The 15,668-nt window shown below is 34.8% G+C and overlaps 1 protein-coding gene across 6 annotated transcripts in view; it reads right to left on the bottom strand.

The window, feature by feature from the left end:
* DTNB (dystrobrevin beta) overlaps window positions 1–15,668 on the bottom strand; it is a 248,010-nt gene that overhangs the window by 152,954 nt on the left and 79,388 nt on the right. For all 6 annotated transcript variants that reach the window (XR_012122390.1, XM_073215694.1, XM_073215680.1 and 3 more), the window contains 2 exons: window positions 13,832–13,917; window positions 4,546–4,700 (listed from right to left, as the gene is read on the bottom strand). Coding sequence is in view for 5 of the 6 variants with exons in the window: in XM_073215694.1 (XP_073071795.1) it covers window positions 4,546–4,700; window positions 13,832–13,917 (241 nt within the window). In the remaining variant the exon portion in view is untranslated. The remainder of the gene's footprint in view (window positions 1–4,545; window positions 4,701–13,831; window positions 13,918–15,668) is intronic.

Raw genomic sequence — 15,668 nt, 5'->3', positions numbered from 1 at the left:
GGTCAGAACATCCAGGAAATGTCTCCATTTCAAAGATACAGTGGGAAGAAAAGTCATTTTGGCATACAGCAGAAGATGGTATGTTGGTCAATATATGATCAGAGAATGTCTCCAGGCATGAAATATTCTGCCTGCTAGTGATCATGCAATCATGTACTACTTTCCTATCTCACTCTCCAGGTTATTCAGGTTTCCCTTTCATAAAGACGGGCATCAAATTTCAAATCCTCTGCAAGGTAGCCTGAACTCTTCAAACTAAAGTCACTATGAACCTAGGAAATCAATAATAAAACAAATAGCAATCATCTTTCTAGGGAGGATATAACACATCTCAAAACCTTGAAGTTCAGAGAAATTTCAATACACTCACTGCTTGTTTTTTTTTTAACTTTTAGGTCTCTAAAGTCAGTTTGTTAGTTTATAAACATTGAAGAATCTTCATATATGTGGCCTATCGACCAAATATTAGGCTTGAGGTACTACGTTTACACTGCGCTTTATCCAGAAAATAATCACAATCACAAATTTACAACTAGAATTAATTTTTGTATATTTTTTAAAAATATGTCAAAGTAGAGGGAATAATATAATAATGTCTATCATCCAGCTTCAACAATTCTCAACATACAACTAGTTTTGTTTATGCCTTCACTTACCCTCCAATCTGGATTATCTTGAAAAAAAGATTCCAGATAATTTATCACTTGAATTAACTTTACCCTGATGTTTTATTACTATGGACACCACAGATGCTTCTGAGACTGATACAAGCATCTCACTTCTTGTCAACGTAAGTCAGTATTTCACATGGGAAAAACTTAGGAGTAGATTTGTCAGGTCATGGGTAGGTGTCTGTTAAAGTTTATAAGAAACAACCAGGGCTTCCTCCAAAGTGGCTTGTATGAGAGTTCCAGTTACCCCAAATCTTCACCAACATATGGTGTAAGTTATTGAATTTTAGCTATTCTGGTAAATGTGTTCTATTAACTTATAAATGCTTTTAATTTTTCTGTGGCTTTAAAACTATTAAAATATACAAGTCCATATCCCTTCTTTTGGGTTTGTTTGTGAAAAGCAGGCAAAATTGTTTTTTAGAAAAGAAAACTATTAAACAGATAAGTAATTCTCTTCATATCATATTTCTCCTGTAATGTAACACATACATAACTGGAAAACTGTACATACTGCAATCTTAAAAACAATAAGGAATATGAGAAAAATAGGATTGGAACAAACCTAAAATCTATACAGCCTTGTAAACAGAGGACTCACAAAGCAATGGAAATACTAATAAAAGTACCAGCAAAATTAAATCTCTACTGACCTTTCCACCAAGTGCCCCTGTTGGACTGTAACTTTCAGCCTTACTCCTGAAACACTTTTTTCCTTCTTCATGATCAGGACATACAACTCCCAAGACAGATCAGTTTATCAAAACTGAATACTAGATCTAGGGGACAGCTAACTTCATCAATCAATTTTTTTTAGCGCAGATGGTGGTGGGGAATGACTTACAGCTTATTTATCCACACCCCAAGCTTCAATGCCATAACACCATAGAAAGTGGAGCAGCTCACAAATCCAAACCTGCCACGTCTCTCACTAACGGGAGGTACTTCTGCAGGATTTTCAGCTCCTTCAGATAGTCATATTCTAATTGTGATCACTTCTTTGCTTAACCCAGAACATTACTATGCCAGGGAAAACTGTATGAACCAATGACACAACTGCCACTCTACACTGACAGTGTTCTCTCTCTGAGGATGAATGAACTAACTTGCGTTACGGAAACACACGTGTAGGAAAGCAAACTGCATGGGAAAAGTCCATTTTCAAAAAGAAACCCAAAACTCATTGAGTTTAATTCCTGCCTGAAACTTTGTCCAATGCCTGAGTTTGGTGGGCATCCTACCTACAGCTTCTTATTTCCTTTGAGGCTTCTTTTTGTCATTTTTGTAGACCAAAGAAAACTCATTTCCTCCAGACTGATAAATCTCTCTGACATTTCCAAATTTGACTTACATCAAAATAGACTGACTGAATTTCTTATAGGAATCTGCAGCAGGTGAGAAGAAGTTATCAGGCTGAGTTCACAGGCCACATAACAATGGCATAAAGTAATTTGTAGGATCCTAGACAGCCTTCTTAGGATTAACAATTAGAAATTTTTTGTATATTCTTCAACATTTTAAACTGCGATTCCAATATTAGGTTCTCATTATGGTCCTCACACTACAGTATGACTTCAGGGTTAGTACCAACCCACCTGTCATCCACTGTTCAGAGGCTGTTCTTCGCTGATGCTTCTTTGTGTAAATTCCCTTCTCCATTCTGACACTACTTTACTTAACAGAGCATTCCAGAACTTGATCAGTTTTTAGCCTGACCTCCAGGAATCATCTTATGTGAAAAGCCATGTGTACTCATAGGCAAGATTATTGTGGGGACAACAATTTGATGTGATGGTAGCACCAAGGAAACAGCAGCAGTGAGTAAATCAAGTGTTGGTAGTTTCTTCTTCATACTCTTCTCACTTTTCTGGCCGCAAACACTTTAATTCGTGCAGGACCTTCTTGTACCAGGATGTGTTTGCACAGCCTCGTATCATTTGAAAAAGCATATTCAGGGAGAAAAATGCAAACTATCCTTTATTAGAATAAACTGAAGCACAGAGCTATTTTTAATATGCTAAAAGCTGATATTGCTGTTTATGCTGAGAGGAAAAATAAATAATGTATAGAGGCTAATTTCCACAAAAACAATCAGCCAAAGTGTGTACAAATTTGGGAAGAACATCTCCTCAGGACTTACTAAAAATAACTCTCTAGCATTATGGGTGCCACCTGTTGTGCTGAAGAGTAATATCTAAACAAATTATACAATATTGTTTGTAAGTCTGAATTTAGATAAACATGAACTCCTAACTTTAAATGTAAAAAGGAATGTGTTTGTTTCAGTTCTTTTATATATCAAAGCCTCACAGGCCAGGAGGATCTAGTTTAAAATGTACTTTCAATTTGCAAACCTTTAGATTCGTTTCTTTTATATTTTAACTTTTTATTTTTACATAATTTCAGTCTTACAGAAAGGTTGTAAGATTACTAAAAAATTTCCACTTACATTTAACCCAGATTCCTCAAATGTTAACACTGCTGAAGAGATGCCGCTTTACCCTTAAATACCTCAGAATATATTTCTTAAAAACCAGGGTATTCTTACATAATTTAATACAAATATCAACATCAGAAAATTAACATTCATGACAATACTATCTAGTCTATAAGATTTACTTAGATTTTTTTTCAATTGCCCCAATAATGTCCTTTATAACAAAAGAAAATCCTGGATCATGAATTGTATTCCATGTTCCTATCTCTTTAGACACCTGGAATCTGCAACAGTTCTTCAGTCTTTTTCTGTCCTTCATGACATTGACATCTTTAACACATACAGGCCAGTTATTTTGTAGAAACCCTTCATTTGGGTTTGTTGGATGTTTCCGCAAGAAGAGACCCAGGTTATACTTTCCTGGCAGGAGCACCACAGCAGCGACACTGGGTACTTCTCCAGGCACCCTATCAGGAGGCAGGGAGAACAATCCATCTCTATTGGTGATATAGACTTTAATCACTTGGTTAATGTGGATCTGACAGATTTCTCTACTGAAAAGTTACTATGTTTCTTTTGCAATTAAAAAACATCTTATGGGGAAATAGTTGTAGAATATGTCAATCTCCTACTTCCATTAATCTTTTCCTCAGTTGTAATATAGATTTTTTAAAATTCCCTGATTTCCCAAACTTTTTAAGTTTAGCATGAAGCTCCTTTTATCTCATCTTGACTTGAATAAATGCTCCAGCCTCCATCCACTCTGCTCCGAGTCCTTCAAGGCAGTTAAAATCTCAGGAATGCACTCACATAACCTCTAGGGCAGGACCACAAACGGACTCCCACAAATGAAGAGGAAACCAAGACCATCCTTCTTCCATGTGAAAACAGCAGTGTCGCTTGAGGGGTTCTGAACTGGCAGCTGAAAGTTGTATAGCATTCCTTGTCTCCAGTGCTCAGAAAATAATGATCCAGTGTTATATAGAGTTTTATATCAAAATTCCCATATTTTACAGTTTAAAGAACTCATTTAGGAGAGTAATATACATCTGGCAGCAATAATATAAACTTTATCTTTGACATTTTTCTTTAAAATTTTAGCAACTTGAAATATTTCAAAGATCAGCATTATTTCAAAAATAATATATTATTCATTTAGGAGAGTAATATACATCTGGCAGCAATAATATAAACTTTATCTTCGACATTTTTCTTTAAAATTTTAGTAACTTGAAATATTTCAAATATTAGCATTTTTCAAAAAAATTTTCAGGTGCACTTTTCATCCTCCCTTTTCTGCACCCCTCCCACTTAAAGTTCCTTTTCGTCCGCTACTTAGGACCTCCCTAGACTGGAAGCAATCTGATGAAATCTGGTGAAAGCTGGAAGGATGGATGAGCGCTCTTCTAGTCCTAGATTCTACAAAACTGTCCTTACCTGCTGTGGAAAACAGGTGCGGACTGAATGCTCTGTGTAACCAAAAGATGGCCCTTCAAAGACAGCTGTTGGGAGCTTCAGAACTTCCTTCAGAAACTGGTCAAACTTGCTAAATATCATTAAGCCATTGGAATCTGACATCTGGGAGAAAACATCTATGAGAACAAAACCAAATAAAGTCAAACTAGAAAGAAATACCAACTTTTCATAAATGACTATGTCATTTATATACCAGTCAGAGAGTATCATTAAAAGGTATCAAAAAATTGTTAATATTTCTAGTTAATATGTATTCTTATTCTTAATAACATTGTGTGGTCATTTTGTTGACCAGGCCCCTCTCTCCACCAACTTCTACCTAAACCAAATCAAATAACCATTCATGTATGTCTATCTACCTAATCTTTTTGAGTGCATAACTAGATGATATATAACTTTTATTTTATTTATATATATATATATATATATATATATATATATATATACTTCACTTTTTTCCAAGAAGAATTTGTAGCAGCATATCTTTATATCTTTCAGCCTTTATGTATGTGTTTACACACATATGCATGCTTGAGCATATGAATATATTAGCCTATTTGTGGTGGGGTATGAAAGAAACTATTATATTTGTATATTCATAAGCTAATGAGTTAATGTATACCTGTGAAGGAATAAATATGAAGGAAATATAGAGCACATTTAAGATATTCCACTTAGTGAGTTCTAAAGTAGAGAATATAAAGAATTTATATAATCATTTCTATCCCAAGATACTTTGAAACTGTAATATCCTATTTTTACGTAAAGCCTGACCCAAGCAGATGGGAAAGAAGTTTTCAGTAATACTATTATTTCTTTATCTTGGAGAGAATTTCCTAACTCTAGTTAATTATTCCTCTCTTCTCATCCACTGGGGAGAAAAAGAAAAATAACTATAAGCTCAAAACAACATGACAAAGAAATGTGACCCAAGCTTTTTTCTAAGCTATTGAGCTTTCTTGTAAACAAATCACTGAGTTAAATTATACACAGAAAAATCATTTCCTGAGACCTTTCCAAAGATGGCATTTTGAAAAGTTATATTCTATATATTCATAATGAACAGGTATATTAGAGATATATACATAACAGATATATATAATGTACATATATACATTATTATTTAGGTTCAATTTGGGATACTTATCCTGAAGCACTAGGTATAGAAATAGAGAAAACATTTTAAATAAATTAATCAAAGGAAAATAAAATGTTAGAGTATCAACCCCACAGAGTTTTAAGCCATTAGAAAACAGGGAATTATCAAAGGAATGAAAATCTACAATGTATGCTCATACCATACCTGCCAGTTTGCAGTTGAAGGAAAAGTATTAAATACCCACCAGATCCGATAAGAGGCTAAAAGAAGTCTGGTCCTACTGGAAAGTAAAATCAATTAATTAACCAAAACACACTAAGTTCCTACTACGTGGTCCAAGTGCCAAGCACTCTGCTAGGTGTTTTGAAACAGATGTATGACACATTGTCCTTATTCCCCCAAAACTTTCAGTGTAACTGGAAAAATAAGATATATATGAAGCAAAGAAGAATTAAGTGCTAAACTGACTCTAAAAAGAACAGAAAGAATAGAGGTATAAACATACTTGTTAAACCTATTTGCCAGACACCACAATGTAACTATGTTAGGCTAAATCTGCCTATAGCTACCCAAAATTCATTATCCTCTTTTTCCTAACACTAATGTAATTTTGTGTAGCAATGTACTTAACTAAGAATTAAATTGTGCAGCTTCTTTTTAGCAAGTTGTGGAATGTGACTAAGTGCTGGCCAGTGAGACTATAAGCAGAAGGGTCATTAGGGACTTCCAGGAAGACTGGTTAAAAAAAGATGACTAAGCTGCAGAGTAGGCCCTTATCTCCTCATTCCCTTCCTCCTTTTGCTATATAGAATGTGGCTCTGATAGCTGGAGCTCCAGCAACCACCTTGGACTATGTGGCAATCCCAACTTTAATGTAGAAATCATGAGCTAGAATGGTAGAAAAGAAAGATAGTGAAAGCGTAGGTCCCAGATGAACATGAAGCTACCATACCAGCCCTCGACTAACTACACTTAAACTTTTTTTATGTAAGAAAAAAAAAACTTCAAGGCACTATTATCCTGGACTTTTGTTTTCATGCAACAATCCCTAATACTAAGTGCTATTTACTATCCTTCACTAAACATTACCTCATTTTAATCTTACGTATATATGTGCACACATGTGCATGCACATAATTGTTTAAATTTTATAACTAAGCAAACTAGCTTAGAAAGGTTAACTTACTTAAAGTTAAAAGAAAGGAGCAAAATCAAGATTTAAGTTCACTTATCTGACTCCAAAGAAATTCAATTACACTTCTTCAAAATATAGTTTAGAATAGATATAAAAATACATAGGTAGAATTGTCACAAAAGTGACATTTAGAAGTTTAGCCTTGAAAGGTAAGATCTGGAATGATGAGGGCAAAATTGTTTGGGAGTGGGGGTTAGGGATGCAACTAGAGAAGAGTCAGATGAAAGACTCTAGGATGGGAATTTATAGCTTATCTGTTCTTGGTAAGCAGGAAACAGTGGATTGAAAAGAACATTCTACGAAAGACAATTTAGACTGAGAAATAAAGGGAATAAAGAGAATAAGAAAAGAATCTGTTACAAAAGAAAACTTTGAAAGAGGAAAGCAATATAGACTGGGTTTAAAAACTCTTAAGTAGGAAAGAAATATTTAGAAAGCTGTTTCAAGAAAATTAGATCTGTTGATGACCAGCAGAATGAATAAAAGAGGAAGAATAGAATTGGAGACATCAGCTAGAAAACCTTGCAAATAATGCACAAATGAGGTAGTAAGAGTCTGAACTGCAGCAGTGACAGTATGTGAGGGAAATGTCAAGTCTGAGACATTTCAAAGCAGAAAAATGGCAGTTGATGGCAAACTGGATTAGGAAATAAAGAAATTTTAAAAGTTACAATTATTCTAAATTTCTAGCTTGGAAAAATGCTAACAATCCTGATTGAAATAAACAAAATGGAGATAAAGATACTTAGTCCTGAACTTAGCAGTATTTACACTAATCGGCAAATTTACAAGGAGAGCCAGTCTGTGGGCAGTTCGAAATCAAGGCCTGGGCCATAGCTTGAGACTTCAGATATAGAGCTTTGAAAATGTTACCAATCATGTGAAAAACTGATGCCCTCTAAAGGAGGGAAGAGCATAGTCACTTAGTTTTTAAATAGCTGGCTGCTATTCTTATAATGAGGAAAATGATCGTGCATTAAATCTGAATGAAAACAAAGGTTCAATATGGGGATGTGGCAGACACCACAAGGTGTCTACTACTCAATATGGATTTTCCGCTTCTCACTCACCACCTGAACCCTGCTTGTGTTTAGAACGGCAATGTGCTCCATTTAGAAAATGACTTCCCAGTCTCTGCACATTGTAACTCGGGGGTGTCTCTGGAAAGGCTTTTGCATTCCCCACAGAGGCATCTGTTTCTTCTTGGAATGAGAACACGAGGCCTAGCATACAGCGGTCACTTGACCATAAGGAGGAAGGCTGTATGGCAGAGCAGGAAGCCAGGAGGAACCTGAGTCTTTTCATGACAGCCTTAGATTATGGTACCAACTTCGAACTTACTGCCCTTTAGACTTATTTTTACATGAGAAAAATAAATCCCAATGTGTTTAAGCCACTGTTAGTCCAGTTTTCTGTTGCTACTCCATGTATTCATAACTGGTAAACTACCAAGTTATTAACTTGCAGCCACTAACTAAATGGTGGAAATATTCAAGACCAGAGACTTTAGCACATAATACACACACATATATAGCTTCACAATCACAAAAGCACATGTGTATAAGCCACACCAACTAATCTATACCTAACTCATTCATAGTAATACAAGGAGGTGACTGGATAGTAAAAATGACTAACCTCCCCCCCTCAAAAAAGTATTATTTTCAATTATATTTAATTACTGTGTTGTATAATAGATTTAAAATAGTAATTCTTTCTTTAGAAAAATTCACTGAGAAAGGACTATAACTTAATAGGGTCATATTACAATAGTAATTGTAATAGTAAATAGTAATAGAATAAGTGTTTAATCTAACTAAAAAATCTAATTTTTTAATTTTTTTAATAAAGTGTAACAATGAATCTAAGTCAGTGTGATTTACTATACACGTTAAAAAAAAACTCAACGAAGAAATAGAGACAAAATTTAATAAAAAATTTAACTAGTCCTCTAATTACAGGTGTAAACCTTCTGGCATTTAAGGGACGAAATTAGTTCCCAGATCACTAGTTAATTTCCCCAGTAATTATTTATATAGCTCTGAAAGAAGGTATGCTAATTCTCCATTAGCTATTTCGAGATAAAAATGTAGGCTTTCTCCCTTGTGAAAAATTGTCAATCAAGCCCTTAAATGCATATGTGTATACACTTTAAAAACAATGTTGCTATTCTACAATCATCACATATATTTTAACATTTTTCTGGTGATAATGACCCTGTTTTTACTTATTGCATTTACCCATCTATCCACACCTCTTTTGTTCCCACATGATCAATCATAAACTTTTGCAAGACAATAGAGTTTACAGTAGCGCCAAATCTATAAATGGACAGCCATTTCCTTTTACTCCTTAGCTTTCCTTGGCAAATGAATTTCAACTCCTGCCATCTTTCTACCAACTGAGCAACCTAACCCACAAAAAATATGCATGCACATCTGTATGTTTATAAAAACTCAAATGCATCTTTTATTCCCAAACTCATGGATATTCCCACATCACCCATTAAATCAGAGTGAGGCTAGAGGCTGGGAGCCGGCATGCCTCGGGTCTGGTGGACTCATCACGAACTAACTACCTTAGACAAGTCTCTGGGACTCACCTGGTTTTTGTTTTTGTTTTTCTTGTTCAAAAAAATACAGACTTAGGACTTATCTCTTGCTTCTTTTCAGTTCTAGAACATTTTGGTTATATGGGAAATTAAAATGTGGGTATCATGATTCAGATTAAACAGTCTGAATAAACAGATTAAGCAGATTAAATAGATTAAATAGTCTCTAATGAAGAGAAGGGATGGTTAACAGAAACCAGCCAGCATAAACATGCAGTGACAAGTGGTTAAGAGACTATAGCAGAGGAGGCTGAATTTTAAACAGGTAAAATTGTTTAATTGTAACTTCGAAGGGCAGCCTCTCTATGACTGTTAATGAAACATCAAGGAAGCAAACAATTCAAATGTCAGTGGGAACTGCCAGGTCTGGGAAAAAACAGCACCTCAGGTCATCTTCTCTCCGGCTACCCAAAGTGTGGTCTATCAAAAACATGCGAAAACATAAATAATGTAAATTATTATTATTATAAAACCACTGTTATGCTACAACCTAGAGAAAATACCTGTTATCATTTTGGTATTTTTTTCTCTATGTACATAATAATTTTTTGCTTAAAACTGTATTACATTTATGCATTTTGATCTGAAACATATGTTTGGAAACGTTATATTCAATCGTATCCCTAAATTTAACTGAGTTCTCACTTTTGGACACTGCAGCTGTTTCAAGTTTTTATGTATTAGAAAAAGTACTGTAACAAATATACATAAAATTTGGAACACATCTCGGATTAATTCCTCTGGAATAAAACTCAAGAAGTACACGAAGTCAATGGGCATGAATATTTTATAGCCTTCCTGATACTCACTTACAGACTCTCCTTCAAAACGGTAGCACCAGCTTTTTAAAGAATTTTAAAATAAATGCATGAATCATATGCTCCCACTTTTAATGCAAGACAGACAGGGTTTGAATAGATTAAATTTCTTAGAAAATAAACAGCAGAAATGTAGTAAATAAATCACATAAATTGACAAGTATGGTTTCATAAATACACTTTATAGTCTATAAATTTTGTTCTCTAAGATATATTTTGGGTTTCTGACTTACTGAGTTTTGACCATGCTCAGAATTAAAGTATGTGTTCTGATTACAAATCACTGGTATTTAGAATCCTATCCTAAATTAACTTTAATCTAGTGTACAGTCCCTAATGGCCAATACACTGAACCATTTCTATAAATGAATGTTACCTGGGGACAGAAATTCTCCAGAGAGATCTGAAAAATCTAATTAAGAAGTATTTCAAACTAAAAGCACAAGTATTGCTTAAGTCATCTCAAATGTTATCTTGACACTAAAACAAGCAAACAAACAAAAATCAAATTTAAAAGATGGAGGGAAGAAAATTACAGGAAAGAATTCTAAAAATAAAAGGTAAAAAGCAGAAAGATAAAACTAAAGGAAGAAGCACTAAGACATGTTCCATAAACTAGAAAACCTAACTTAAAAGCAACGCCTAACAGAGCGCGGCCAGTGGGAGGGAGATGAAACAAGAAGACAATGCAATAAACAGGTAGAAGAAAGTGATCAAACAGTCAAGGATCATTTGATGTTACAATACAGTGTTATATCTCACTTCTGTCGACACTATTACTCAGCCATCTCGGCTAAGCAGGACAAAGGCAAGAACTTGAAAGCCGGGGGGAAAAGGATTCTCACAACAGCCAAAACTACCAATCATACCACCAAAGCAAATGCTTCTCTCGTTGTATAAGCTCACTTAACGTCCATACTTTAAATACAACGCTAAAAAGGTTGGTTATGTTTTCTCTGTCAGTAGCATCTTAAAAGTAAATCAGAAGCAAAGAGATTTCTAGAGACTGGTACACTAATAATACCAACACATTTACCAATGATAAAGGGGACACACACACATACACCCCATACCCCCTACCACCAAAAAGCTCAAGAACTGAAAAAGCACATCGTTTGAAAATATGAGAAAGGGCAAACAACCCAGAGCCCCTAATTAGCCCTAAACACATCACAGAATGATACCCCTAAGAGATGAAAACTTTAAATTATGATCAGTGAACTGTTTAACAAAGGAGGCACAGACCACATTTAAAGTGATCTTCACTGTTTTTCTTGTGAAACCTTCATAAGAGTGTATATCAATGATACCTAATAAAAACAATAAAAGAATAAAGTGATCTCCACCCTAGATGATTAAAATTAAAAAGTGAAGATAGGTTTCAATATCTGAAAATTTTACTTGTGTTAAATATCTCATTCTCTAGCCAAGATAATTATGGTAGAATAAAAATAATAGAACTACAGATGGTAAAAAAAAAACTACAATTTTGAACACGAAGAAGGTAAACCATATTTTAAGTCTATCTGAATAATATAACAAGGTAATTAGTGACCTAACGAGGCTTGTATCTCATCAATCCATACACATCATGCAATGATTTGGCCTTTTCAACACACTGACATGTCACGCTTGCCTGGGCATGTATGCTACTTGAATATCAGTCACTTGTGTTCCTCCAAGAAGTTCAAAGCCCCATTAAAAAAAGTAATATTATCACCGATATCCCTTCCGTACTTCACATAGCACTAGAAGTTGCAATTTTTCACTAATAGGTATATTAGAGAACTACAGTAATTTTAGTCATCAACCAACAATTTGTATTTGGCAAAATTTTGGCACTAACAATGGGCCAGGTACCAGCTCTAGTAAATGTAGCAGATTTAATCATAGAAACAAAGATTCCAGAGTCATCTAGAAAGTGCGGTTATATAATCAATTTTCTAGTTTTCAACCAGTTTTTTAAGAACTATTAACAATGGCAATGTGTATTCTTTATCTGGTGTTGTCATCATCAGAAAACAGACAAACATCCCACTTTTTCTTTGTGTTTCAATGAAATATAATTTCATCTGTATTATATTAACTTCCTCAGAAAAACATCATGCTAGAAGTAAGAAAATATTAAGAAATTTCAACCAAAAAGAGCTAACATTTTTCAATACCCTGTGAAAAAAAATGAGGAGTATTTAAACCAAGCTATAATTTTTACTACCAAAATTTTGTTTTATATTGCTGCTGATTTTGAAATTATAATAATTGTCAGATAACAGCTGACCAAACACAGTTTCTAAGCTCTTTCTTTAGAATATCTAAGTTCATGCCAAGAGCCATCTAGCTTTCCACCTCTCTGTGTGATGGTAACATTTAAGAAAAAGCACAAAAAACAAACGCACCTATGAAGGAATCTAGCCTCTGTATCTTTCAATTAAAGCAAAAAATGTAGGGTACAGAGGAACATCCTGGGGATATCATCAAAATCAGTCCATGAGAAATGCTACAGGGCAGATAACCCAGTTTCTTCAACACACTAATTCACAGGTTATCACAACACTTGATTAAAACCCATGGCTTCATTCTCTCCTCCCTGAAACCTGCCAGCTTCTTACTCCATGGTTACTCAGATGATGGCACTTTGAGCACTGTACTTTATCACACATATGCCTCCCACCACAGGACCAGTGTAATGGAGTACAACAAAGTAGCTTATAACAGAATGCTGCAACTTGACAGCTGAGTTGAAATCCCAGCTTCACCCCCTCAGTAGACTCACCTATGAAATGAAGAAAATACCAGCTGATGCTCAAAGAACTAAAGATGCAGTAAGAAATGTAAAGCACCTGGCACAATGCTTGATATATCTTAGGCAGTTAGTGACTATCTAATGAGGGAATAAGTGAAAACCACAAACAGAAAAATCAAATAATTGTGAATTTCACCTCCTTTTGATTTCATCTAACATTACAGTATGTAATGAACAAGAAAATACCAAAATGGCCAACAGTAAGAAAAAAATTAGGAAAGATAACTGAGAAAAACTCGCTATCAATTTCTAAATAACTGAGCTTGACTCTAAGATACTAAGTGACAGTTTAATCACAGCAAATACCACCTGATGAAGAATGGAGTTATTAAGAGCTAATCTTGACCAAACCTGGTAAAAGCAATCAAATGTATTTTCTAACTAAAAACAACATAATCACCTTCAAGCAAGATTTTTAGTAATACGGAAAACATTTTTTAAATAAGTTTTTAAATGTCAACATTACTGTTTCAAATTTCTTCCGTTTTCTTGCTTTAAACTAAAAAAAAAAACACAACAGATTAAGTCAACAAACTTTCCCATCTGAACAGCAGATGGCATACTTACATACTGAGTCAGCTGCTATAAAGGGAGTGACATGGCTGGAAACAACCCAAAAAGTTCAATACAGCATGATGTAAAATTCTGAAAAATTCACCTAAAAGTGTTTAAAAGTCCTATTTTGATAACAAAATCTTTCAAGTAATATGAAAATACTTACATCTTAATTTGTCCAGCATTTTTCCACCACACATGGTTGCTAACATAGCTTTAACTGAAAATACCGTCAACTTGCCTCGGCCCTCACTGCAAAATAAATTATATTAGAAATAATTGCTATCTGGAACCACAAAAACAATCAAATGTAACACTAAATATTGAGCAACCTGTAAATTAATCCCTACCTTTATATGCTACAATATTATACTGGATTTTTAGAAACCTTGGATCTTTTTCCTTTGTAGTATATTAAGGCTTCATCTTGCTAGGTGACAAGTACTAAAACTAACCTGAATTATCAGGAAAGGAGTTTTATAAACATTCTGTAAAGCAAATCTATTGTCTGTGTATGCAGAGGTCAAACGGATGAACCAGAAGTAAGTTTCCTATCAACTTAGCCTATTAAATGCACACCTGAGGTGTTTTTAAGTATGCAAAACTGAGGCACCACCTGTTTTTAATAATAATTCATAAATGTGTCCTTCCATTGTTATGCACAAAACCAACAGGGTGCACACTGCTATGAGGATTTCACAGTACACTCATCTTTGTTCATCTGTTTTTCTGTGACAACCATTATGTTAACCATGTGAACCATGTGTTTATTTTAAGAAGCTCAATCCTATCTCTGTCAGAAATTCTCATGCCACCACTGTGAGAAAAGTGAAGAAGGGATAGTAATACCAATTCCTTTCTAGGAATGGAAAGACGAATGTAGAAGAATGTAAATGAATTACCCAAAGTAATGCTGCACACTACCCGCAAAGCAAGGATGGTATTGACAAGGCCTTTGGACCAACGTGTCCACTGCTCCATCCATTCAACTGTGCTCTGGTTTCTTGGGAGATGAAGTCTTTACCAGCCAGTTTTTAAAGTCATCATACGTAAATTAACAATGGGTTTTTGTGTTAATTTAATAAAGCTTGCGCTTAGAGAGTTTCATAGGAACTTAGTAAAATACCTTTGCAATGATGAGAACTATATCACCTTGATTTTGAAAAGCAAGTGTCATCCTATTTATCTTTACTAATGGTCCTAAAAGGTGCATCCTATTTTCCAAAATTTCTTGGTATACAGTAAGATCACAGCTGAAAAAAGGCAAATGGTTTATAAGACAGAAGGTTCTCAAGTGAAAATATCACTGGGAAATGTTTGCTATAGTCTAATATTTAACTATTACGTCTCAATAAGTTTATTCATAAGATAAAACAGGAATTCCTCAATTAGCTAAAATTAGGATGGGGCTTTTAAAATATGTAGTTCTTCAGAAATGCAGATACTATGCCCCATCTTATATGGTACCTGGCAATATAATGAATATTCTTAGGTCACTGCATTGTATGAACAACATGAATGGCTATAAAAAGTATCGACTATATGGAAAGGAAAGGGTTTCTAAGACTGACACAGAACATTTACAGTGGACATTTCTTTTTGGCCACCAACCATCCAGCTGCCAGTGTACACCGAGCATTGCCGAGCTTTTAAGACAAGTATACTTGTCCCCACCAAAGTATGAAGAAAGGAAAACAACCTCAGATATTTGCTTTCCCATCTTTCTCCAAAAATGAGGCATGAGCACATGGCATGAGCTCCCCTGAGATGCACCCACTCGAGATTTCAAATAGAAAATAATTAACTTGTAGAAGCAGGAACTCCAAAGAATCCACACATGGATGGCATGGATGGCAGCAGGGAGCAGTTACATCCTGTGTCTTAAGGCAGCAGAGACAGAGCCCAGCATCAGTGGTGTCTGGGGCACAATAAACAATACCTGTACCAAGGGAGGTGGCAGTGTCTTCATGGGACCGGTTTTGTGGAATGAGTCCAAGCTTTGT

Source organism: Manis javanica, chromosome 1, assembly GCF_040802235.1.
Source record: "Manis javanica isolate MJ-LG chromosome 1, MJ_LKY, whole genome shotgun sequence".
Classification (NCBI taxonomy): Eukaryota; Metazoa; Chordata; class Mammalia; order Pholidota; family Manidae; genus Manis; species Manis javanica.
Note: the sequence above shows the minus strand (reverse complement) of the source record. Positions and strands in the feature narration are given on the sequence as shown.